This window comes from Sander vitreus, chromosome 15 (genome assembly GCF_031162955.1).
Source record: "Sander vitreus isolate 19-12246 chromosome 15, sanVit1, whole genome shotgun sequence".
In the NCBI taxonomy this organism is placed as follows: domain Eukaryota; kingdom Metazoa; phylum Chordata; class Actinopteri; order Perciformes; family Percidae; genus Sander; species Sander vitreus.
Genome location: NC_135869.1, coordinates 22,315,386 through 22,342,887, shown reverse-complemented (window position 1 = coordinate 22,342,887; position 27,502 = coordinate 22,315,386). Strand labels below are relative to the sequence as shown.

Sequence of the window (27,502 nt, the reverse complement as noted above, 5' to 3'; positions counted from 1 at the left end):
AACAGCTGGGCTGTTCCGTGAACGCACCTCCCTCTTCCTGAGTGGCTTTTCTACTTTTGTCGCACACTGAGAGGGAGCTGCTGTGTGAGTCTAATCAGCCTCAATTCAGTCCTCGGGTCAGGACCTCCACTGTCTGATAGCAGGAGTCACAGTGAGGATTTACACAAGTGTGAGGATCAAGTCAGACTTGGACTCGTTTGTGAAAGTGGAACACCAGCACCGTTTCCCACGGACTAATCTCCCCAAGAGGGCGGGGGTTGGATTTTTTTTAAGGGGCACCACTCATTCACACACACCCCTCCCCAGCAGCATCCTGGAGCAGGTCTTGTAGTCATTTCCACTTTAAACAACAGGTTGAGAGACACAGTTCAGAAGCAGTGTGAAGGCGAGTGAAGCCTATACCATGCCGAGCAAAAGCCAGTATCTGCGCCCCCGGCTCTGCACGCTGGAGAAGGGGGAGAACGGCTACGGCTTCCACCTCCACGGAGAGAAAGGCAAGACGGGGCAGTTCATCCGGTTAGTGGAGCCCGACAGCCCGGCTGAAACCTCTAGGCTCCGCGCCGGAGACCGGCTGGTGTTCGTCAACGGGGAGGACGTGGAGAACGAGAGCCACCAGCAGGTCGTGTCCCGGATACGAGCCACCGTGGGCCGGCTGGAGCTCGTAGTGGTGGACCCGGACACGGAGCAGCTTCTGAAGAAACACAACATGAAGTGTCTGAAGGAGTATGTCACTGACGGTATCCCGTTACCCTTCGACGAGGATGATGATGAGGAGGAGGAGGAGGAGGAGGAGAAGAAGGTGGTGGTGGTGGTGGAGGACGAGAAGGATAGGGAGATGGACGGAACGGTAAACGGGGATGAGCGGCACGTCAAGGGGGATGAGGAGCGGGAGGAGACACCCAGGGAGTCCACGCCGGTCCCGGAGAGTAACGGAGAAATCCACGTGCACGTCGAGAAAAAGCTGAGCATCAACTCTGAGAAGGTGAGTCAAAGTTAGAATAGGTTTCTGCAGCTCTTATTTTCAGGTTTCCTTTTCCTCCAGCTGTACACTACACACAATACTAATGACATTAGAGCCACTAAATGCATCACTGAGGGAGCTGTGTTTTCCTAGAGAGAATATGTGCTCTGTGATAACATGGATAACATGGCCAACTGCACCCACATGCTGCCAGGCTGTAGGCAGGGTCAGCTAGCTGGACATTTGCTGTGGGTGAGAGGACAAACAACAACCTGGTTCAACTTTGGGGTCAAGAAAAAACTAAACCATGACCCCCCTCTCACCCACCCTCTGTCAAGTCTGTAAACCTCAAACTGTTGCTCTACTTTCTCCTCTCAGATAGCATGATTGTGAGTGTTGTTCTGCAGCCCTCTCAAAGAGCAATCACTTGAAAACGTAAGGCAACGCTGTCCTCTGTTATTACAGTGATGCCACAAGGTTAAGCATGAAGTCAGCAACAATGATGACACAAACACACTTTGAAAAGAAATGGTGTTGTGTGCCCTTCCTCTAGAAAACCACCATAACAAATATCTAACATTGCTGAACCCTCCACAACAAACAAAAGGAAATAGTGTCTGTTTTTTCAATCTCAAAAAAATGAGTCCCACGAATGAAAATGTTCAACCTTTGATCTTTGTCTGTAAAACATTATGGTTTTATTCTCACTCCGCAGTGGCCATTTCTAGCTGTGCCCTTATTTTCTCCTGCCACGCTATCTGTCTGTCTGCACATGTGTCTGTGTGTGGCTGTGAACTCAGGACCTGGGTTCATTAAAATGCACTTGAGGAGAAGAGGGTCCTTCCAGTCTGGAACATCTGTGCCCTTCGCTACATCCTGGATGTTTACCCCCGAGGCTGTTTCTGCTTGTGTCCAGCTCTCCTGTTCGGTACATTAGTGTAGGTGGAAGTGAGTTGGGAAGAAGGGCCACAGTGTGCAGAGAGCCAGCAGCTATCAAAAACAAAGACGTAGAAAAAGACCATCAATGTGCAGCTCAACTCTATCTCTGTGTCATGGCAGATAGTATAACCACTGTTTGGTGGAGGCAACATTGAATAACAATGAAATTGTTGTGCAACAAGGCCAGATTTAAGCTTTTCTGCAGGATCTAATAATGGTTGAACCATAACCAGGATGTTGCTGCTGTTCAGTGTATGTTTTGGATGATCTCTGAAGCTGATGGGAGGTCAAGAAAGTGGTGACACCTAATGGTTAAGTGATGATGAGGAGGTATATTGAAGTGATCTCTATTGTGGGATGATTCTAGATATTTTATTTTGGTATTTGTAATTTGTGACATAGCTTGAATATTGATATTGTTCTTTTCCTGGTATTAATGGAATAGTTTGACATATTTGCTTTCTGTCTGATGAGAAGATCGTTAGCACTCCACGGTAAATAAATAGACATATTTTTACCGTCAGACAGAGCCAAGCTAACTGTTTCCCTCTGTTTCCAGTCTTTGTGCTAAGCTAAGCTGTCCAAAAATATATATATATATATATATATATATATATAGACAAAGAAAACCAGCAAATATTCACATTTTAGAAGCTGGAACTAGAGATTTTTTGGTATTTGTAAAAATTACTTAAATGATTAATCAATCATCAAAATAGCTGTAGATTTAGTTTTGACGAATTGCTTCATTGGCTAATTGATTCAGCTCTAGTTTCTATGCACAAAGAACGTCTCTGTGTGCTTGTTTATCATATTCACATGAATAGCTTTTATTTTCTCAGAGATTTTACCATTTATTCATAAGAACGCCCTCAGTGGTGGTAACAACTAAAGCTGTTAAGGATCACATGATGCTGCTTGGCTATTTGTAAACTTCCTCACCTTATATGAACTCAGCTGTTCAAAGGAAAGCATAATTGTTTTAAGCCATCAACTTGCTAGGGACTGCAGATGAAAATTAGCCTGCATGGCTTAATCTGGCACATTTACATGTACATGTTGGACTCTGTGCTCATGTTGATTAATGTGCATTGTCCCTTTCTAAAATGCCACATAGCCATTACTGAAGCTTTGGCATTTTATAGGTGGCCACGCACTGCTTCCTTACATCGTTTTTTTCCCACCTGCAGGACCTTTTGGAGTTATGTTTCTGGCATGTAAGGCCCACACTTGTGTACTGCTCTTGGGCACTGCTGGGTTATATTGTTTGTCCCAGGAATATACAGCGATTGTTCCCATGTTTACTCTTGATACTCTCCACAGATGGCCTAATGGAGCAGTGGCAGTACAATTCACACTGGCACGCAACCCAGAGGGAACTGGCATCACAACAAACAATAGCACTCCTAACAATCTCATTTTCATCACTTAGATTTCCATTTCAACAAACTCCCAGAGTTTGACATATGGAGCAAAAATCCAGTAAGAGTTATTAATTTTTTTATGTTAAAGGCGTACAAAACCCAAGATTTCACAAGCTGCAGAAGTTACTTAGAGACAGAGAAAACAGCACAGTGTGTGAGTGTGTAAATTGGACTCGAGGGATGCAGTTTTAGAGTCTGCTCTCTCTATGTTACAGTCAGATGCACCTCAGGGTGTGTTTTTTTTTCAGAGTGAGTCCACTCTTTCTGGAATTTTCTCCCAACATCCTGTCCGGCATTCCTGTGCCCGAGCCCTGTGGCCTGGCCAATCACACACACACACACACACACGTCCGCACTCTAGATGTCTGGCCTCAGTCTTTGAAGCGACACAAAAGAGGGTTCGAAGAGCAACGCCTGCCCCGGAAACCGAGGAGCCTCGCTCGTGGTTGCCATGGTTACGCTGATGTTGCGTGTGTGTGTGTGTGCAGCGCATGTGGAGTGTGTGTATGTGTGAGGATAGAAGTAGGCGAAAGTGAGAGCGCAGGAGAGGTGTGAAAAAGTGAACGATCAGTGACGAAGATTAGAACGTGGAGTGTGGCCCGGGAAGAAAATAGGAACTGCTGTTGTCATCGTGGAACAAAACACACAAAAGAAAATACTGTACATCGGTTCCAAAGGTCGTTGTTTTGTTTACCAGGCAGTTTTACTCTGCAATTGTTGATGGCAGTGAAGTAGCAGTAGACGCTCTCTCTCAGCTCGTATTACAAATCTAGATCCATCAGCTCATCCAGAACAAAAACTTAAAAATGATTTCAAGTATTTTTGTGAATGAAGACTTGGGATTTTTTCCTCCATCACTTACATTGGAAGCATGTTAGGATGGCCAGTATGAACAGAAGGAAGCATTACAGCAAGAGAAACCTGTTTCACTGTACATAATGGGCACCTGAACCTTTTGTTGTAACACAGACTTGAACAATTGTGATTTTTGGCCATTAAGAAGGTGTTTTTCTGGAGCTGCATTTGCTTTTTTCTTCAGTGATTCACACAGGAGGGAGGGAGGGAGGGAGAGAGAGAGGGAGAGAGAGAGGGAGAGAGAGAGAGAGAGAGAGAGAGAGAGAGAGAGAGGGAGAGAGAGAGAGAGAGAGAGAGAGAGAGAGAGAGAGAGAGAGAGAGAGAGAGAGAGATTTTTTTTGGGAGTCTTCCTGAATGGCTGCTGGCTGCTTACATAAGACTGTCCTTAAACACTAATTACAGGAGAGGAAGAGCACTTGTGTGAGATGAAATTGACTGCAGCGAGATGAGATCTGGTACTAAGTGTGTGAATGTGTGTAATATCACTGTGTATGTTTCTACAGTAGATAGAGAGAGGAGACTCAGACTTTGTAGATGCCCGAAATGAGACAAGAAGGCGACTGTGTGCCTGTCGGTTGTCACTTCCCTCCTCTAATCTGCACATTCAAATAAAACCTGCTTATTAAAGAGCTGGATCGTCTCCCACTGCTTTAATCACACATGCTTGGCTTTTTACACTTAAGGGGTTTACATAGAAGTGTCCTTTAACTGCAGGGGATGACGTGTTTTCTCTAAACAAATCACCCTGAAGCTGCTTTGTGGGAGGATTCAGTCTATATTTGTATGGTGCAGTCTATCAACAGTGGTCTTTCTAACTGGCTTTCATTGGATGTCCTTTCTGTGTGTGTGTGTGTGTGTGTGTGTGTGTGTGTGTGTGTGTGTGTGTCACCTCTAGCAAACCCAATGTTAACCGGGGTTAGGACATTCATATATTATTTCCCACAGTGGCAGATCTTCACTGACCATTAGCAGGAATTATATATATAATTTATGGCACAAGGAAGGGTCACATCACATCCACGTGACAATCTGTGTACTGTCATATCTTTTTCAGCGGGACAGACTTACTTTAGTTTTCAGAGTTTACCGTCCACATTTATCTGATGTAATGCCTTCAGGAATAGCCTGTGGATACCATTTTCTCTGAATAGAATAAACGTCAGCTTTCAATGATCGTTTGTCATGCATTAGAGAACTAGCCACACCTATAGCAGCTATTTGAGCCAGGATGGTCCGGGGTGTGTTTCTGGCTGCCTGCTGCTGTCTATGGGACTCTGCACAGACCCCAGGACGCTTGCGCTGGTTTCCTGTCATTGTTGTTGGTGGAAGAACCCGTCCGCCCGTCGTCTTTAATCCTCTTCTCACCCCGCTGGCCTGCACTTTCAGCAGCTCTTAGCAGGACAGTAAAACTACAGCTCAAAGGTTAGAGGCATCGCTGTGTGTTTAAGCAAAAGTAGCAGCTAAATGCCTGCGATGAACAGGATATATGATGACTAAAATGAACACAGGTTGAATAGTCGTTCCAGCGACAGACACTGAATCATGAAAGTAAACAGCGTCTCCAGCTGTGTTTCTTGGTTTGCTTATCATTAAAGCCAATGTGACAAAGCCAGGTATTGTTCTGGCTCTGTTTGAGTAAAGGATGTGTCATTGTGTTTGTCTGCTCAGATATACTTCATAATTCAATCTGATGGTTGCTTGATGTTCTGCTCATACAGTACGTTTGGGCATGTGTTGCATTTGTATTTGGTTTTTGGGGGTGTTTTCATGTTAGTGTGTGTGTGTGTGTGTATTTGGGTGTCACCCTTCCCTGCTCTTTGTTGATCGTCGAGCTGTACGTTTCAGGGGAAATGAAGGGTGTAAGGGGCTTCATTGTTTTTCAACTCAAAGATTTGTGTATTTTATAAGTAAAATGTTCCCCTGCACCTTATTTGTTTATGAGAAAGTATGAAAGTAGAGATGATAGAAAAGAAGAAAAAAAATGATTATTACAGGCCAATGTTGCAAATCAATCTCCAGGCCTGCAGTATTAACCCAATGGCAACATTGGATAAGCATAGCTGTATGCTGTATGCTGTATGAAAAGCTTCTGTAACTATGGGGAATGAAACCTCAAAGCCGTGCGACGCATCTGGACCCATAGTGGGTGAGATGGTTAGAAAGTATGGACCGGACTGCTTGAGATATCTGTCATATTGGTCAAAAAGCTTTGGCTTTCCAAAAACTGGATCACTGAGTCCAGGAAAGTTATTTTATCTGCTTTTATATATTTAACTGTTTTAACTGCTCTTCAATGTTTAATTTCTTATACTGCACTGTAACGTTTTTTTTCTCATATTTTATCTGTTTTTTTATTTTTTTATCTGTTTTCATGTAAATCTGTTTTTAATTTTTTAATCTGTTTTCATGTAAAGCACTTTGAATTGCCCTGTTGCTGAAATGTGCTCTACAAATAAAGCTGCCTTGCCTTGCCTATGCATCAAGGTATTTTATTCAGTCAAAGACAGACCCATGTTATTTTATCCTTAAAAACTCATCCCCTAATGAGTGGTACTGACTAAATCAAATATCACTGAAACACGTCATTGATAATGTTTATTTATCGTTAGCTGCTAAATAAAGATAAATACACTCAAAAAATGTGTACCACAGCCATTAAGATCAGGAAAAGATTACATTTAAATTACGTCGAAATAACCAAAAGCACAATTTCCCTGTCCCGAATAAATAAATAAATAAATAAATAAATAAATAAAATGTAAAAAAAAAATTAAAAACATTCTTATCTTTTCTGTTCAGATGCAGCGGTCAGACTCTCTCTATTTAGTTGGCACCCCCCTATTTACACAGTAATCTGTCGAGTTTGTTTTTTAGTAACCACCCCCCGACATGTATGTGTATTATGGGCGGGAATCTCAAAGCAACTCATGACACAATACTATCACAAAATGTCGCCCAAGATAACAAGACAGTATCGCCAGTGTTTTTCCAGTTTCACCAGTCACGCACAAGTCATTACAACACCTGTTTAACAAAGAAAACATTGAAAACATACTTACTATACCAAAGTGCAAGAGTATTTGCCTTTTTGTAAGTATTTCGTGGCCGTTTCTGGCTTTATATCAGCAGACAGTGGAGCGATGACAGGAAATAAGAGGAGAGGGAAGAGTGGGGAGGACATGCAACAATGGTCGGCAACCAGACTTTAACCAGAGACATCAAGATTTTATAGTCAGCATTTTAAACCTTTATAGGCCACCAGGGCAACCCAGTATTAGTTTCATACTGTTTCATAAGTTCATATGTACTATTGTTTAAATGTCAGACAGTCATAAACTGGCACAACTGTAATGTTTTAAGCAAGGAAAGGAGTTCTACATCACAAGTGAACATTATATTGCTCTATTGATTAGGGGCAGAACAAGTAACCATTGATATGTTGTCTTTTTGCAAATCACAGCACTCTTAGTGAAACTTTTTAGTGACGTCCGTCAAAACAACAGCACTTACTGTCCTGTCCCTGCAGCCAAGACCACTGTGGCCTAGGTCAGGGGTGGAACCTGTGTGTGTGTGTGTGTGTGTGTGTGTGTGTGTGTGTGTGTGTGTGTGTGTGTGTGTGTGTGTGTGTGTGTGTGTGTGATACTGAACTGAGACTCCACAATGCCACATTCCAGTTCCCACTCCATTCTGCTGAAGGTTCACTACCCCGGGCAGACAATGAGCCGGAGGGCCGCGCCCTGCCGGGGGGGTGGAGGAGGAGGAGGAAATGACTGGCTGCTCGCCCTGAAATAGACTCACCCCCTGCCGTCCACCTCCCTTCGCATCGTACAACAAACAGATGCCATACAACCAAGACAGAGAAAATTAATGTACATTTTTGGCGTGCATATTTATGCAAAACTAAGGAAATGTAGGAAAAATGTATCCCAAAATAGTTACTTTTTTGAAATTGTAATACATTCCCATCAGCCACAGCTGTTATTTGAGTTTAGTGCTAATTAGCTAATGTTAGCATACATACATGCATGCATGTAAATACACCTGCTAAGCATCAGCATGTTAGCATACTGACATTAGCATTTAGCTCAAAGCACCGTTGTGCCTAAGTACACCCCCACAGAGTCGCTGACATGACTGTAGAGACTTGGTCTTGTTCTCAACATCTGTGGCCATTATGTTGAGATATTTCCTGTCCAGCTAAGAGGGACAAGCCTTTTGCAACTCATCATTTTACATTTTATATGCACTGAGAAAAATAACAAAAGGCATTTTCCAGTCACCCAAGGAGAATCCATCACACAAGAAAATAGATTAGATAGACATGTTTCCACTAACCGTAGCCTTAATAATGCAACACAACCACAGGGCAGGTTGTGATTAAAGGGCACAGCTTTTTCTTGGATGCTAACGCTCAATCTTTTGTCCCTGCTAACTTAAGCCAAAGTACACAGAAGAAGAGCTACATGAGGAATTTCCTTTAACCTTTGGCTCATTCTTGAATTACAAGAGTGTAGCGTCTATGATTAGACATATTATTTGTCCCTGACTGAAAAGCTTACACAGCACTGGTTATGTAATAAACCACTGATGTTTAACGTTTGCTTGTATGCCACAGTGGAAAATGCAATGCTGAGTGTGACTACATCATGTTGTCACTTCTGCTTGAATGTAACAGTGAGGCTCTGACTTGTCTCAGATATCTCAACATCTATATTTTCTGTCTTGCCTTTCCCTCTTTCTCACACTGCAGCGCTCTGTGTGTGTGTGTGTGTGTGTGTGTGTGTGTGTAAGGTGGGAGAGAAACTTGTGTTAAAGGTTGTTGAGCTGATGCTGATTTCGTGTCTGTAAGGGTGGAGGGTCGGGGACAGGAAGACTGGCCCAAGGAGATAACACTTGTTGACTGTGATAAGATAAAACTGACTGCAGGGTGGACGAACTAAAGATGGAGACCCTTGAGGAAAGGCAGACCCTACTAGCTCTATTTTTTGAGGGCCTAAAGAGGCTATTGTAATAGGAACCCTCAGCAGAACCTTTCTTTGGTGTCTTTTGTAGAGCCAGTTTGTCCCATCCTCAAACGGTAGGGGGGACAGTAGGGTGCATTGTTCCCCCCTCCGCCTGCCTCGCAGCTGGCTCAATGGTCCAGCTTGAAATCCAACACCCCCGTCCTGCCTGAGAGAGTGGTGCGCTCCATACACTCAAGAGCACAAAACTTGTGCTGTGGTGGTTAAAAAGGAACCAGGTTTACATCAAGCATTTATTGAGTCTGTTCTTAAGGCTTTTAATCTCTGTCAAAAACTACACATGACAATCACAAGGACCGGGCAGGCCAATGATTTGTCATGTCACTGAGTTACCGCAGTGCCTGGCACCGTGTCACTTTAGCAGTTATTCTTTACGCTGATCAAACGGGCCAAAGAAGTCACGGGGGAGCCGCCCTCTGTTATTAGAGCGACACGAGGGATGAAGTAAGCAGAAGGAGAAAGAGTGATACATAAAGAGAGGCCGTTTTAGAATACATGTCTGCATGCACAGAACAGCTGAGTGTGACAGGTTTCAGTTGATGATTTGCAGGACTCGTGAGTTTATCGGACGTTAGACGGTTAAAATATGTCAGTGAGGTGTTGTGTACATAATTATAGGAAATTTCGGCATGTGATCTTTTTTCTCTTTTTCTTTTCCTGGGTATGTGAAATGTGAAACAAAACGAATAGTTGAGTCGGGACCCAGAGCTGTGCAGGAAGCCTACATTAATAGATGTCCTACATATGTTCTCATGTAGTTACACATCAATCTGCTGGCAAAGCATGGGGAAAATATGAAGAATATGAAGTAACTGGCAAGTTGAGTGGCAGAGCTGCAGCCTCACACTCTCACAGACTGCTCCCTCCTTGCCAGAGACTGAGTCGCTCGCAGCCCCAGAGCTCCTCTGTCGAACAGAATCAGCAGAAAAGCCTGACAGATGCAAATCTCCGGTGACTGAGTCAGGGGGTGATAAACATGATGGATGGATAATATGGAGGTTGTTAGGTCTTTTAATTCTCACTTAGAGGGTTTAGAAGATGCAAATCAATCAATCTGGCTTGTGAGACACTCACCCGTAGGCCCCTCGAAGGCAGAAATGCCTTCTTTTTTGCAGCAATACACATATAAATGCTGACATTAGATACTTTTTTAAGACGCTAGCAGCATGGCTCTGTGGATGGCAATGCCTGTCTGTTGGTCAATCCACCACTTTGGTCCAGATTGAAATATCTTAACAACTATTGGATGGATTGCTATGAAATGTTTTACAAATATTTACGCTTCACAGCGAATAAATTCTGCTGATTTTAGTGATCCTCTGACTTTAACGATAGCGCCAACATGAGGTGGTGTAAGATAGTATGAGCATGAATTTGAATAATTAGCAATAGCTAGTAATCTCAAGCAAAGATTTTCCTAAAATCATATTATACTGGATTTGAAAAAAGCAAAAAAAGCTCCCCATACATGCTGCACAGAGGAGTTGCAGCAGCTGCGTCAAAGAGGCATGTAAATTGAACTTTACCTCTGTAGCTTATCTATTGATAATCGCAGCTTCCTGAGGAAAACCAGAACCTAAGAAGTCAGAAGTCTAAAACAGGGTTACATTGACCTCTGGGTGGGGAACCTGTGAACTCTCAAAAACACCACGATAAACTGTGTGCTGTAGCAGCAGATGCAGTGAGACAGCTTCAGTGTGACTCGTGACTGCGTTTTGAGAATATTAACACCGGCCCTTGTTTTGTTTCGGAGTAATTGGTATTCAAAGCAATTGCTTACTTGTATTTGCTAAATAATTAAAGTCTGTGCAGGGGAGTTAGAAACTACACTAGCTGTCTGAAACTGTACTTAAAGAAATAAGAGGCTTAACAGCAGCAGCCATTAGAGTGAATACAATGGGTACAATAGAGAGAGAAGTGTCACAGCGAAAACAAATATGATGCAATTCTACTTTCTACACGACAGGAATAGGTTTTTTATTTGGACTGTCCAGTGTTACTTAACTCTATATGCAACATATTATTAACTCAGTTGTAAAACTCAGCTGATGGTCAGTTTAAGTTAAGAAACTTTTAAGGGGTTTGTCCACATTTTGGAAAATATGCCTAGACGTTATTTTGTTAGATAAGAAGATCAATTCTCTCTTTCCTATTGTGTAAAATATTCCTCTCGGCCCAGAAAAACAGCGTTTCGAGATTGAACACACTCTCTCAGTGACACAAATTTTCCTTTGAGGAGGGAAGCGTTGAACAGGAACTGTTGACACATCTTCCCTCAATATGCTTCCCTCTGCGCTGGCTCAACTTCCCAACATGAGAGAGAAATTTAAATACTGAACACACCCAAACATATGCACAAAAACACCGATGCACACACACACACACCATGATGGGAAAGGAGGCTTTCATTAGATAGCATGTAGAGGATGAAATGAGAGCAGGGAATAAAATAACTGTATTTGACATCTAATAAAAGAAGCCCGGCATCAACAAGCCACTCTTAAAAATGCTGGCTAGCGTGACCACGAGGCATATCTGATACGCATTAGCTGTTTTTCCAGAAATATTGATAATGAGGATGGTTTGTGGTATTTGAGCATGCCAAATAAGATTTTATGCCACAGTGAGTGTGACTCATGTTATTTGCTTGATGGTCCCGGAAACCTTTTTTTCATTATTTGAAAAAAATCAAAATGAGTCGATATATTTTCACAGCCTAACAACCAAACTAAATCTGAGGAAGCACCACAAGCAGATAAATTAATCCGTGTTTTCCTTCCACACATCATGTGAACGTGCAGATGCTTTAGGGTCTGGGAAGTACTCTAAACAAAATAAAGAGTTCGTGAGGGAGTATACGAATTAAGCTGACCTCAGGGCAAAGCTAAGCCTGTCTGCAACAAATATTTAGCGGTACTCTTGTAAAGCTTTGTAGGTTAGGGAACACAGATTTGTGTGTCATTCAACAGCAGATAAGTTCAGTATGAGTGTATGTGGAGGAGTATTATGTTGTCAGTTTGTTATTTACAGAACGTCCCATCAACGTTCTGCGATTGTATCTTTGATGTGCCCAGTTTATTTGCAACTGGCAGCTGTGTTTGTCAGATTTCTGCTCTAACGTTGCGGAGAACTTACATTGTATTTGTTGTTACCGCATGAAACACACACACACACACACACAAACACACATTTGACAAGTAGTGGGTCCTTGGTTCCTCTCCTGGCTTGTGTGTGTTCAGCAGATTCCACAGATTACAGACCCTCGTGGAGATTCTTCAGCCCTCCACTCCTCTCCGACACAAACCCTCTTCTGTTGTCCCTGCCAGAGCCTCTCTCTCCCTGCAGAGGGACGCTTAACGTCAGCCAGAGCACACGATGAGTGTCAGAGAGTCTAATGCCAAGCCTGTAGTGTGTGTCGATGGCACTCAGTGTTTCATCTGCTTTCGGGTGTCTAACACTGGGCACATGAACTGAGTAATGATAGATCATGGAGTGTGTTACAGAGAAGAGAGAGCTCCCTAAGTTCTTGCATGAATCTTTAGTGCTTTACTCTGCCATCACAGATAGAGTTGAAGACAGAAAGCTCTGTGAGTTAAAGCTAGAGGGCCCCATCTTGCACCCGGCGCAGCACAAAGCACGACGCAAGTGTCTTTGCTAGTTTAAGAACGACACAGTTGTCAATTTCCTGTCCAGAGGCCCCGCGTCGTTTAAATAGCAAATGCACCTGCGCCCATCTTTGCGCCCATGGGCGTGCTGGTCTTACAGGGAGGTGTGTTCAGGTGAATTCTTGACGTATTGCTATCTTGAGGCAGCGGGACGTGATCGTGCCATTGACCAACAAAAACCTGGTCTAAAGTCAATAGCGCAGCATTTCATTGTTATTTTAACAGTGAATTAGTAAAATGCGCCTAGGCTCATGCACAGCGCGCACACACTATGCTTGTTACACACACACAGGGAAGCGCAGCAGCACCCAAACATGCAAAAGATTACAAATAAAAATATTACGGTGCACATACATGCATCATAATAGCAATGTGCCAAGGTCACCGCTGAGAACAACAATGTTCAGCTTTGGAGATGAAGATGACGTAAAAACTACAAGGTAATTACCTCTTCTGAAGAGTCCATCATGCTTTTTAATCCTCCGTGTCCTCCTTGGCTACTAGCAACTGCGTGGAGGAGGGGTGGGGGTGGTGCGCGATCATTGAAGGCTTGCGTCATGTGGATGCACCGACAGTGTTGTTGTCATTAATTAGAATTCCTCATGTGGGCGACAGAAACTACGCACTATAGTTTTAATTCCTGGCTTTCAGAAGAGAGAATGTCAGTAATAAGAACAAACATTAAGCTAAATGAATGAAAGAGTCTGTACTTTGGATTTTCATTAAGAGGACTCGTAAAAGAAGGTGGTTTCACTTGAAGTTTGGGTGTAACACTTGAGAAAGTGAAGGACGTGCAATCAAAGACAATCCCTTTTGTATAATCAGTTACCATTATGATGAAACTCTGGCTGTAGGACTCTTATCAGGAGCACATCTGACCTGCAGCATAAAGGTTCAGCACACACTCCAGCAGCTCAGCAGGCTCTTGATGGACACAAAGATGAACAATCTGCATGATGATGAGAACAGACTGCTGTTAGCCTTACATGCCATTACATTTTATGTTTTGTATATCTGAGTAAACGTGCGACACTGTGTTGTATTTTCCATTATGTTTTTATTCGAGGCCATTACACACGTGAGAACCTGTTTTGAAGGAAGTTTAAAGGAATACTTTCACATTTTGGTTTCATGCTGAGAGTTAGATGAAAAGATTAATACCACACTCCTATTTGTCCAGTATATATAAGTAATTCTTCACAATGCAAATGACAGTCATACATGTACACAGTCATAGTTATGGAACATCAAAAATCCGAAAAGGTTACTTTTACTTACCGGCTTAGTCCAGAGATGCTGTGTCCCAAATGTGGTGAAGATCGCTTCGAATTAGCAGGAGGAGTAGTGAATTAAATGGCAGAGAATCTATCTAGACGCAAAAGGGTGTGGCTTTTATGGATAGATCCTTCTGGATCCACAGAATCCAAGTTAAATTACGTTGGAAGGAAATATTCTTAATAATTAATTAATAAAGTCTTTCTTAAGAAATACAGTTTCCAGTTCCACGTAAATCTCATTTGGAGCCACTACAAAGTTTACAAAGCGTGTTTTTTTTTCTTCCAGATGCCTTACTAAGAGAAAAAGGGAAAAGTTGATCCTTTGCATCTGGTTGGGTGTTAGCTTAGAACACTGCAAGTCTTAAATAACAATCACTCATTGCCCGTGTCAAGTTGTAAACGAGAGAAAATGTTGAGTCAGTTATTATAATGACCACAATTCATTTATGTCCACTGATGTCAGTATTTTCTGTAGAAAGTGAGTCAGACTTATTTATAGAGGTTGTTCATTGTCTTCGAGTGTTCAGTTGATAGATGTGGAGGCAGTGTCAGGTCAGATTTGACCACACTGACAAAGATTATCTTGACCAGTGCTGCGTCTCCTGAGCTCGGTAGCTCCTGTATTTCGTATTTTCACCTCTTTGATGACAAAGCCATTAAACCCCCTTTTTCTAAATAAAGAACCTGCTTCTCCCACACAGCGGAAGGGAGGTTCTGGGGTTGAGCTAGAGTTTTTTCCTGAATGACAATACAGCTTTAACTCTTCCTGCCATCCCAGAGTGGGACTGGACGGGACTGCATGGGGTGAGGGGAGGCGGTCAGAGGTCAGCGCCCAGCTTCCATTGTCCTCCTCGGGCCCTGGAGCGAGCAGGGCTGCGTACCACACCGGAACCGGTTCCTTCCTTATGGCCAAAGCAGCGCCGATTGCCGCCCCCTTAATTCTCCACAAACCTTCCCAGCAGACCTCCAATCACATGCCTCCAAGACCCTCTTCCTTCCTGGCGAACTTTGGAGTCACGTGGAGTCAAACAGCAGCTTCAGTTTACACACAATTGTTAATAACATACTGCACAACACATCAGCATGCAGCAGCCACCTGTATGTTCAACCTCGGCTTTATATTCATGGTTAACGATTCACTGGAGCTCTCCGTAATCTTTGTGCCTCTTGTTCTTCCTGAACCCATGGTGGAGATATTTTTAAAATGCTAATGTTCTGGTTTATTGATGCATGTCACATAACAGTGTATTAACATACTGTATCTGTTTTTCTCTCCTCTGGGCTCTTCCAGGAGGTGTTGTGCGCTGAACTGCGGCCACGTCTCTGTGTGATCCAGCAAGGTCCAAACGGATATGGCTTCAACCTGCACAGCGAGCGGGCGCGTCCGGGCCAGTACATCAGAGCTGTGGATGAAGACTCTCCAGCAGAGAGGGCAGGTCTGCTGTCCAAGGACAGGATAGTACAGGTACTGTAATAAGTATGAGCATACAGTATGGTGTAATAAAAGGGACATTATTGTTCTGGTGAGTTGATCTTCTAGCTTAGAAACTCGTTGAACAGGCGGGCACATTTTTGTCTTATGTAAGAAGCGTTAATGTAAGTCCTTGGCAGTATTAGCAAGTATTTACTTTTCAACTTAATAGTTACACAGTCATCTCTATGAGAAGTAACTGATTAGATACACAAGAATATCCGTCCTGATTAGTCTGCCATACTTCCGCTCTAAGCAGCCTGTATTGATTTTTTTTAATACTTGGATAAAAATAGAGAAGAATGGCGTGGTGTGTAATCAGGCCTCAAGTATAAGGTATGAAAGAGAACGCTGTGTGAAAATGTGCCCAAAGTACTGTCACAACTGTCAAAACAATTCCATGATCAATAAAAATAGACAAAGACAAATGCTATAAATACCAATTTAAAATGAGTGTTTCTCCTGGTACACACTCATGTTACCTTGTAGTTGCATCATTGCCATCAATGATTGATGCTGAATACCAGGTCTTCAAATATGGATGAAGACATTTCATACAGTTTTAGGACAAAATAGTACATAGAGTATAATAGAGAGAGTATATACTACATAAAGTATATAAGTAATATAAGTACTAGTCTATATCCACGACGTTCCACTTCTGGGATTGCTGCCGGAAATTCCGCCAGATGTCCCTCCTTTCGGCCGGATGTTACCTTCCGCTTTCTTTGTGTCGGAATTTTAAACTTTGGTCGATTCATGAGGACTACGGTTAACTGCTCCTCAGATCTCTGCAGGGTAAATCCAGACAGCTAGCTAAACTAAATATCTGTCGAATCTGAGTTTTCTGTTGCACGACTAAAACTACTTTTGAATGTACACATGTTCCACCAAAACAAGTTTCTTCCCGAGGCTGTTTTGCAGCGGCACCATGCCTCTGTCTGGGGCAATAAACCAGAGCACGTTTTTCTCCCATTCCGAATTGCTGTGTGGACTAGCCAGAACGTCCTCCTCAGCGCTGTGGAGGAAGGCCTAATGCGAGACTATATAAGTACAATCAGCCTGGTCTCACAGAATTCCGTGAAATGATCACAAACTCACAAACTGTTAACACCGCATTACGTGGTGGTGGCACGGAATGTGTGAAAATTCTGTGTGGCCACCACGGAAAACAATGCCAATGTAAAGTCCATGAGAAGATGACGTAGCATTAGGAGCGACTACGGTAGCGAGTAGTATGAAAGCCCGAAAATCCACGTAGGGAGGTTGGTTGGGGTGGTGGATGGGTCAAACACACCACTTTCACCCAGGAGACCCGGGTGTCACGTTTCCTAAACCCAACCGTAACCGTCCCGTTCTTCTATTCCTAAACCCAACCGTCCCGTTGTTGTCCCGCGTGTCATGGAAACGTAAGCCCACCCACGACCTTCTCCTTAACTTAAGGGGCCGTGTTCATTTCACGGAATTCTGTGAGATCAGGTTGGTACAATACATAGAAAATGTTTTATTTTAAAACAGAAAAGTAATCTGACTTATCCAAATCCACCCCCAAAAACATTCTCCAGTAGTATCAACTAGGCCTTCTGGTAGTCAGATGTGGTCAGGTCTTTTTCCCAAAGTTAACTGTGTTTTCAGAGGAATGTGTTGTGAACTAACAGCCGCTGTGTGGGGTCTGAAAACCCCCAGAGGACTCTAGTGTAACTGTCACTGTGAGCAGCCTCACACTGGAATAATCAGCTTCTTAACTGGTCTGGGGTCAGCTCTGCCCACCTCATTTTTTTTAGTGTACACTGGCTTACAGAGAGATGTGATGTGTGTGTAAACAAAAACTAAAATTACATGTGAATTCCTGCAATTTCCAGATCACAAAGTAAGATGTAAGATGCTCAAAATAAACTTCAGACAATTCTAGTGAAAACAGCAAGTGTGTCATTAAAATGTTTGTTCAAAGTTCTGATGTTTTGAAAATAGTCATTATGATACTTTTATGCTCAACAGCGACTACATTTTGAGCTAATGTATGAGAGACACTGCTGTACCTTTAGGCCTACCACAGGCCACATGCCCACGTTTGTATTGTCCTCTAATAGACATTCAATTCATAAAACCTTGTGGTTGGAATATCATGCAACCAACCATACATCCACTTATTCTTTAGGAGAAGCAGAAGACACACAATGAATTTGCCTAATATATTATTTCCAACACATGGTTAAATCAGAGCTAACGATCCTTCGTTCTCTAAGTGAATGACGATAAGAACTAAAGTGAAATGGAAAGGAAGAATCAGAGGAGAAGGACAAAAAGAGGATAGAGGGATTAAAAGTGCCATAGAGATTGGGGTCTGTAAGAGAGTCTAGCGAGGGCTTTCCAGTCCCCCAGAGGGCCCCAGACACACCACCCACTGAGGAGCAGGGCTTTGTGGGGAGCGGACAGCCATTGTTACTGCTGTTACTGGCCAAGCAGCTATTGTCCAGCTTCCTCTGTGGGACTGGCTTAGACGTGCAGGTCCACCCTATGACCTAAACACACACACACACACACACACACACACACAGACACACACACACACACACACACACACACACACACACACACACACACACACACACACACCCTTCGAGACATTTCTCACATGCTTTCCCATGGTGATTTTATTCCAGAACACTCTGGTGTGGGAGTGAGCCACCTGACATGTTGAGTTAAAGTACCACATGTAAACATGGTGATAAAAGTCGATTTAAAGGACAAAATGAAAAGAAGAAAATATTTTTTGGTATTGAGCATGTTATTGTTTTGCAAGTTAGTGGTTGAAAGAATGTGTGTGTGTGCATGCGTACGTGCGTTTTCCGTGCAGGATTTCCTGCCCTGGAGACAGTGATAATATTGAGAAAGAAATCCTTGACAGTGATAAAACAGTTTGTTCACTTCTCTGGGAACAAAGACAAGACAGCCCCATTCCAAAAAAAGAAGAAGAAACAATAGCAACTTTTTATTTATTTTGAAGTTTAGTATAGTTTATTATAGGATCCCCGTTAGCTGTGCCCTTAAGCACAGCTACGCTTCCTGGGGTCCACATTTAAAAACATACATCAAACATTACAGTCCACATTAATTTAACACATTTAAATACACACATGAAACATTATGCAGGATTGATTGGAAAACCAGTCTAATGCTAAATCTAAAATAATCTCTTTTTCTCCTCAGGTGAACGGTCTGTCAGTAGAAGGGAAGACACATTCAGAAGTCGTGGCCATCATTAAAGCCGGTGGGAGTGAAGCACGTCTGCTGGTGGTGGACCCTGACACAGACGCCTACTTCAAGAAGTGCCGAGTGGCCCCCACCTTGGACCACCTCACTGGTAAGAGGACCCACACACACACACACAAAATGATTTCACCATCAAGAGGCACCACAAGTTCAACTGCAGTCGTCTGGCAAGGACGGAGTGAATGACTGCAATTAGCTCGTAATGTTTCACTCCAGGTTCATTGTCAGTCGCAGTTATAGACATGTTGTAGACACTAGAAGCCGCCTCCTCCTGTCCTCCTCTTAAGTCTTAACAGATTAGAAGTCTGTCACACAGTCTCTTGGTTCGCTCCTCCTTAAATTCTTTCTATCTCTCTCTCTCTATCCCGCATGACTTTTTTTTCCTTTTCTTTCTGTCCCTGCCAAGAAACGCAGACAGAGACCGAGACGCTGAGCCACTTCCTGCCCCCCAGTCCTGTGGAGAAAGTTAATCTTTTAGACATAAATAGATCAGATCAGAGTAACCGTGTTGCTTGTGAAAGGCTTCAATGCTCATCTTTCTCTTTCTCTCGCAAAGGTTCAATATCTCAACGCAAAAAAAAAAAAAACAATTTGAAAAACGTCACCTTTTTGCGATTTTCTGGATGTTTCAGCTGCATCCCGTGGCCTTAATCAGCAGATGAAGTTTGTTCAGTTGTCATGGAGACCTTAAGTGTGAAATTTCAGTCCTATGATAACTCCATCCACCGATGAAGGCCACGAGATTTTGGAGCCCCGAAAGCTCCAAAAAAACATCCCATAAGAGGATCATTGTCTAGACTTCTTTGTCAAACAGATTTTTCAAATGTCATGAACTTTCAAGATCAATACATGAATACATGACTGATTCAAGGGATCCTCTTTTTGCGACCTTCTCTCCAAATCCACAAACGGGTCACTTACGGTAATCCCAGGAGCTGGTAGGGGATTCAGTGCCTTGCTCAAAGGCACTTTGACATGACACAGGTCCTGGTATATCTACCACGGCCACCAGGGGGAGCCCTAGTACAGCCTGTGATTTAGTTTCTGTGTTTGAGGGCTGTCCCTCCACAGAAAAAGATCCTCAGGCAGGTTGTGTGTGTGTGTGTGTGTGTGTGTGTGTGTGTGTGTGTGAGAGAGTGTATTTAAGTACCGCTCAGATGCTTCATGTAAACATGCTGCTGCCAGTTGTTGGCATGGCAACAGTTGGAGAATGGGGTTGTGGGAGGGGGGAGATGCAGCCTTTTTCTTCCGTTAATATTTGTCGATGTTTTAAAAGAATGTTTCCATTTATGAATAAATTAGGTAGATCTATCGGTAAGCATGTGGGTGACTTGTCCTGTGTTGTGTACTTTTGTGCGATGAACCACATAGGGGCAAAAAGAGAAACTGAACTGCCTTCACTGAATGAGAAGCAGATGTTTCATAATTTCCTGGACTCTCAAACCCTCCAGTGTTTCAGTCCAAGATTAAAGACTAATAGATTCCAGTGAGGCGTTTCCCAGGTAACTGCCTGCACTTCACATGCTGCCCACTCAGAGGGCACCTGCCTTCAGTGACTTTTAACGTCATCTCACTCATACAGCCTCTCCCTGATCAGCCCGGCTGGCCAGCAGCTTTGTTTGGTTTCCAAGGTGCTCACTCCAAGTGGCCTCTCAGCCTGGAGCTGGAGCTGTATTGGGACTTGGAGAGGCTCCTCTCAGACTCAGGGGCACAAACACACACAGAAAAAACCTGTGGAGGACTCTAATCTCAGATTAAGTCTGGAGGGCCGGCTCCTATCTCCAGTAATAATCATCACCAGCTAGAAACACTTTTTCGGCTGTGCGGAGGATCAGAGCTATGGAAGGTAAGAGATGAGTCGGACCTCTGTGATGAGTTACCACATCTCAAAAATGAGGTTTGTGTTCAAACATGGCTATATGCCAATGAGGAAAAACTGCAAGGAAACTTTCCACTACAGCTATCTGATATGTGGAGGGTCTGTGGATGCATTGGAGGATGGGGAGGATGAGGGGAGGTATAGAGCACCAGGAGGAGCCCCATCTCATAGAAGATGAACCATCTGTGAATAATAGATGATCTGCTCACACTTGCGCTATGTAATAGAGTAAGTGTTGGTGGAATGAAAGCTGAGCTGCAGAGAGACTCTTGATCTAGCAGAGGGGAGCTGATGGTGCAGGACTGAAGGACTGCAAGTATCATGACATGATATGAGTCCTGACAGACAGGGGAAGAGTTGTATTTTTGGAAAGTCCAATGATTCTTGTGTCATTTTCATGCCTACAGGTCCGCTGCCTGAGCCTGTGATTAACGGAGGAATGGAGGGGAAGGTAAGATTACACCAACAGCAAATATATCACAGAGACACATTATGCAGGATGACACTAAAAAGAGTGTAGAGCTATCATTTGGTTTGGAGATCTGCTTTAGAGTGAAGCCAAAAGTGGGATTTAAACTTTGAAGTGTGTGAAGAGCTGTCGGTCGCCCACAGCAGTAACTTCCCTCCTCTCTGATGGAGCCTCTCCTTCCTGACAGAGAGGAGGACAATAATAGTTCTGCTTTAATACTCTGTAGCTCTTCGTATGGCACACAGACCAGCAGGCCAAGGTCACACAGGGTTTCAAAGAAACACGTAGCATTTTGGCATTCAGGTGTGGTTTGCCACATCAGAGAACTGATACGCTGGCGAAGTGAGTTATTAATCACAGAGACGTGTACTCGACGGACTTCCTGTGATTGTATAACCGTTCTGGCATTCATTGTTTGGTGCTTTGAGGAAAACCGCACCCAGCTAGTACTCCATTAACTTTAAATTATTTGAAAATGTTCAAGGACAGATTGTGTATACAAAATAAAAATCCGCCAGTAGATGAAGTGGCTTGACCCACAGTTTATAGCGTTTTGTATAAAAGGTATATTAAAACTAGAAGCAATGAAGAATGTAGTAACTTCATGTTAATCCTGCTGACGTATTTGGGCGTAATCCCAATGAGACACACTGGCCACCACTTACTGTAGGAGGCAAGTGCACTTACTCACAGACTGAAAGGAATAGTTTGACATTTTGGGAAATACGCTCGCTATATCTTGTTTGTTGAATCTGTACAAAAACTGAAGTGGAACTGTGTGTTCAGAGAGAATGAAAGCGAATTTCAGAGGCAGCGCGATTCCATACAAAGTCAATGGTAGGATTCAGTTAGACACAAAATAACGGCAAGATGAGTCTCTCAGATTTTAAAAATGTTTCAATGTGAAAGAAACATTCTTGCAAGTTTTGCACTTGTCTCGAAGTCAATGGGTTTTTGGTTAGATGCCTGAAATGTGAAAACGTGTAAGTATCATAAACTTTTCTTTGCCACAGAGCTTATTTTTTGCTATAATCCAAAAGCCAATTGAAAAAAATCCCATTGGCCTTTTTGTTGAGAGGAACCAGGCTGATGCCAACTTCCGGGTTAGCCTACAAAAGTGCATCATCTCTGCAACACTATTATATGCTTCATAAACGTACAGGGACGAGAACTAAAAAGGAGAAAGACTGGAGGGAAATAGCAGAAAGAACACCCAGTCACGCTCCCACTGGCACGGTCTGCGCGTCCGTTTCTAGCTTTACATCACAGCTAACGTCTGTACACTTGGTACATTAGCTGTTTGGCGAAGAAATACCAATGATCAGCGGCGGTCAAATCACACGAATGACGCAAGGCGAAAATATGTTTCACTTTTTGTCTGAACAAACCTTAAAAACGACAAAAGACTATTTTGTCATGGTTATGTGACAGATATATCTTGGTTCTGAGACTCCAGGATGTTACTGCTCTCAGCCAAGAAATAGTCCGACAATAAAAGCCTCCGCAAAACACAATATACAAACAACAATAATACACAAATAACTCATAAGAAGTTAGAGTTTTAGAGGTGCTGGTGAGTGCATTTTGTTAAACGTAGCTGTTGCTAAACTAAGCTACAGTAAGTGGTTGCAGGCTGTAGCTTCATATTTGAAATACAGATGTAAGAGTGGTATAAATATTCTCATTTAACTCTCCACCAGAAAGAGAATAAGCTTATTTCCCAAAATGTCAAACCATTGCTTTGAAATCCTGTACTGTATATTTCAACAAACACAAGCTTTATATATGCGTGTGTGCTTTTCTAACCTCACAGGAATGCTTTTTAAGTGTCTCTCAGGTTACCACAGTGTCTTGTTCCCAGGTGGACACGCTAGACTTGGATGTAAAACAGTGTTGATAAGATAGAGATAATTCCAGACTTGTATGAGGACATTAAAACACCAACTAAAAGAATCTATTGTGCCAACCGTGGCTGCCTTTCGCTCAGGCGTTTGGCCAAACATGCAAGAGCAAGTGAAGCCTGACTGGGGCTTCCCGTTGCTCAGGGACAGTATGTGCAGCAGTAAAGTTACATGAGGGAGGGGGTGCCAGAGGTCAGGGAGAAGTCGTGAGGTAAAAGATGCGGCCTTTAAAGGGTGGTGGGTTGGGGTGGGTTCAAAATCCATTTTGTTTGACAGGAGACATTAATACTGATTTTGCAGGAACTTAAAATACCTCTTCCTGCAACCTTTGCAACTCATTCAAACTAATACAAAACGCTGGGGGCAAGAAATAATCTGAATCAAATGATGAGCAATGCAACCAGGTAGAGAATCAGGATGAGTTTCTCAAATTTCACCAGTCACCACTCTTACAAAACAAAGTTTAAACTGCTTTTGCTTTCTCGCCGAATATATTCCAAGGAAATCCCACAGATGTACTTAATACCTTTTATTTGTGATTCCCACATCACTAAATTAGCAGACGTGTTTGACCATAAAAACACTAAGAAGGAAGCTCAAAACACACCATTAATTTGTCTTACTTATTTACATATACCTCCCAATATTTAGCTTTTCTTAAACTAATTATGTGTTAGAGAACCGCTTCGTAGGTGCCTCTACCTAAGGTAAATGTGTACTCAATAGAAAAGCCCAACTCAAATCCAAGGTCGCCCCCTTGTGGTGAGGTCTGGTGCTGCACCAAGGCTGGGGGAAAAAAAAAGAATAGTTTCCCAATCACACTTGTTGAAATGTACAGTGATGTGACTGCCTTGTAAATGTTGACCATATTAATAAATGTCTGTATTTGTAATGATTTGATAGTACAATAATGAAGTGATGCTGATGCTGAGTCTTTGTGTTCCCAGGTGAATGGTAGAGGGGCCAAAGAGGCAGAGAGGGACTCGAAGCTGTCAGTCAGTCCTTCTCCATCCAATGCCTCGTCCAACACCTCGCTCACAACCCCGCCCGCTAACACCCCACCTGAGGTACGTCTCAGGAAATATCCTGCAGCACAACAACTTTATATGATTTTTTTTAATTTTTTTTTTTAAATAAACATAATGTAACATAATTTGTTCCCGTTTCTCATCAGAGCTTCATCGCAGATGCCATCCCAGCGCTCAACCTGTCCCTGCAGCAGGTCAAAGAGCGCGCCCACCAGAAACGCTCCAACAAGAGAGCCCCGCCCATGGACTGGACCAAGAAAAATGAACTCTTCAGCAACCTATAGGACACCTCAGCTCACCACACACACACACACACACACACACACACACACACACACACACATACATACATACATTTACACACAGATTTTATAGTGATTACAAAGAGACATCAGAAAGATATTTTTTATTGTCATGACATTAAGAGCAGTTTAACTACTGGCACCGGACAAATCAAGCCTGTAAAATATAGTATTCTTCTTATTATTACTCTTCATGTTATTATAAAACAGATATTATATATGTATAATGTGCTACTAACAATGAAAAATGCATATGCCAATGAGAGAACTGGACCATGTTGACAATTTGTGTTTGTATTCTGTGTGTGTGTGTGTGTGTGTGTGTGTGTGTGTGTGTGTGTGTCTGTGTGTGTGGGTGTGGGTGTGGGGGGGGGACCCTGACAGTCCCTGCTGGCCAGAGTCTGGTGCCTGTGGAAACCAGGAGGAGTTGATCATTATGCTCAGTTTATGGCAGTGCTCCTCCGTCTGCTTATCTGTCTTCTTTCTACTAACACTTAAAACATCATAGTGTCTTCAACAACAAATGAGTTAAACCAACCCGACAATCAGTTAATTAATATCTCTAGTTTACCTTTTTATTAGTTTGTTGGGATCAAACATCTGACTGAACAGTAATGTTTTATTGGCGTAGATTTCAGTTTACACTTTAAAGCCTAAAACTTCCTCACTGATGGCTTTAAACTTAAACTTAAACTGGTTCTCTTATGTACAGTTGAAACCAGATATTTACATACACTTCAGAAAAAAAACACAAACTTTTATTTCTTTACTGTCATACATTAAATCAGAGTAAACTTTTTCTGTTTTAGATCAATACATTTTAACATATTTTTTGCATTTGTTAAATGTCAGAATCGAGCGAGGGAGAATTTTTATGTATTATTTTTCTCATGATGCCATCTATTTTGTGAAGTGCACCAGTCCCTTCTGCGGCAAAGCAGCCCCACAACATTATTCTACCACCCCCATACTTCACAGTTGGGATGGTGTTCTGAGGCTTCAAAGCTTCGCCCTTTTTCCTCCAAATATACCGTTTTTCATTATGGCCGAACAGTTCAATTTTTGTTTCGTCAGACCACAGGACATGTCTCCAGAAATTAAGATTTTTGTCCCCATGTGCAGTTGCAAACTGTAGTCTGGCTTTTTCATGGTGGTTTTGAAGTAATGGCTTTCTTCTCCCAGAGTAACCTTTTAGCTCATGGTGGTACAGGACTCGTTTTACTGTGGATAATGACACTGTCTTACCAGTTTCAGCTAGCATCTTCACAAGGTCTTTTGCTGTTGTCCTGGGATTGATTCGCACATTTCGCACCAAAAAACATTCCTCTCTGGGACTCAGAATCCGTCTCCTTCCTGAGCAGTATGATGGTTGTACATTCCCATGTTTTTTATACTTGCGTATTATTGTCTGAACAGATGAACGTGGGACCTTCAGGCATCTGGAAATTGCACCTAAGGATGAGCCACACTTGTGGAGGTCCACAATTCTTTTCCTGATGTCTTGGTTGATTTCTCTTGATTTTCCCATAATGTCAAAGAAAGAGGCTCTGTGTTTGAGGTGTGCCTTTCTATGCATCCACAGGCGTGCCACCAATTAACTCAAATGGAATCAATGAACCTATCAGAAGCTTCTTAAGCTCAGAATGGAATCATCTGGAGTTTTCTTTTTGTTTAAAGACACAATAAGTGTGTATACAATAAGTGTGTATACTTACTTAGTGTATGTATACTTCTGACTTTGATGAAAGTGATAAATAAAATACATAGAAATTCTCCCTCGCTCGATTCTGACATTTAACAAATGCAAAAAATATGTTAAAATGTATTGATCTAAAACAGAAAAAGTTTACTCTGATTTAAAGAAATAAAAGTTTTTGTGTTTTTTTTGAAGTGTATGTAAATATCTGGTTTCAACTATATTGGTTATGTCGCTCTCATTTATATTTTTAAATTTTTTTTTTACATAAATTCCACTCTCTGAATTGAAAACGAGTTCAGCTTAATCGTTTCTCCACACTTTGTCTGAATACATGCTATCATCTTTTATTAAATGTGAACTACAGTTTATTATGAGTAACTTATACCGTCCTCACTTTACTATCCCGTCCACTGTGAATGGCCGTTCAGTTCACATATGGAATATTTTTATTGCTCCTGGAGAAATTAGATTTTTACACATTTCTATCAATGTCTTTAAAACCATAATTATGTAACTTTGAGATGATGTATTTCTAAAAAATGCCTGTGCTTCACTAGATTTATTGCATTTGTCTACTATTGAGAATAGGGATATTTCTAAATGAATGATTTAATTATATGAAGAGTTTTGTTGTAGCTTATGTGTAAAAAGTAAGCAATTGCTATACTGTAATAAATCGGTCATTACATCAACATCATCCAGTGAAGTTGGTTTTTATTTTTTTTTGGTTTTAGGTTTGTTTTGTGAGAGAAAAAAGTCTCTGGCATGCTATAGAAACTTAGGCCAACGTGTGTGTGTGTGTGTACGATAGTACTTTCGTTTTTCATGAAAAATATTTTTTGCTCAATAATTCAAAAGGAAGAAAGGAAAATAGTGAAATATGATAATAATCTCAATGTGGCAATATGTTGTTCTACACAGTTCATCTTACAGTGATGCATGGTATCATAACTTGCTTTATCAAACAATAATATCCACACACAGCACTACATATATGTAGTATATTGGTCAATACTGTATATGTAATTAAAAGCATAGCATCAGAGATTTAATTAACTCTGCACATTAATCGTTGCAGTCATTTAATAATCCAAACATTTAACTGATATGAACACACTTCATATGAACAAAGCCCAGTGCAACAAGTTTGAACTTCACTGTGTGTACATGTTTCTGTACAGATGATTGGCATTAAAGCAGCTAGAATCACTATTAGGACAAAGTCGCTTATAATGATGAAACCACAGAGTTGATAAATGTGCTGTTGCGGTACTGATTGCAGCTGATGTGGAAGAAGCCTGAGAACCAGTTCCCAACCACATAATACAAAAAGTATTG

The 27,502-nt window shown here is 42.2% G+C and overlaps 1 protein-coding gene across 1 annotated transcript; it reads left to right on the top strand.

The window, feature by feature from the left end:
- Positions 1-38: 38 nt before the first annotated feature.
- Positions 39-26,861, top strand: nherf1b (NHERF family PDZ scaffold protein 1b). The gene is made up of 6 exons (XM_078269332.1): positions 39-982; positions 15,434-15,607; positions 18,824-18,977; positions 21,173-21,216; positions 24,083-24,202; positions 24,310-26,861. The coding sequence occupies exons 1-6, from the start codon at positions 404-406 to the stop codon at positions 24,445-24,447; spliced, it is 1,209 nt and encodes a 402-aa protein (XP_078125458.1). The 5' UTR covers positions 39-403; the 3' UTR covers positions 24,448-26,861.
- The last annotated feature ends 641 nt before the right edge of the window (positions 26,862-27,502 follow it).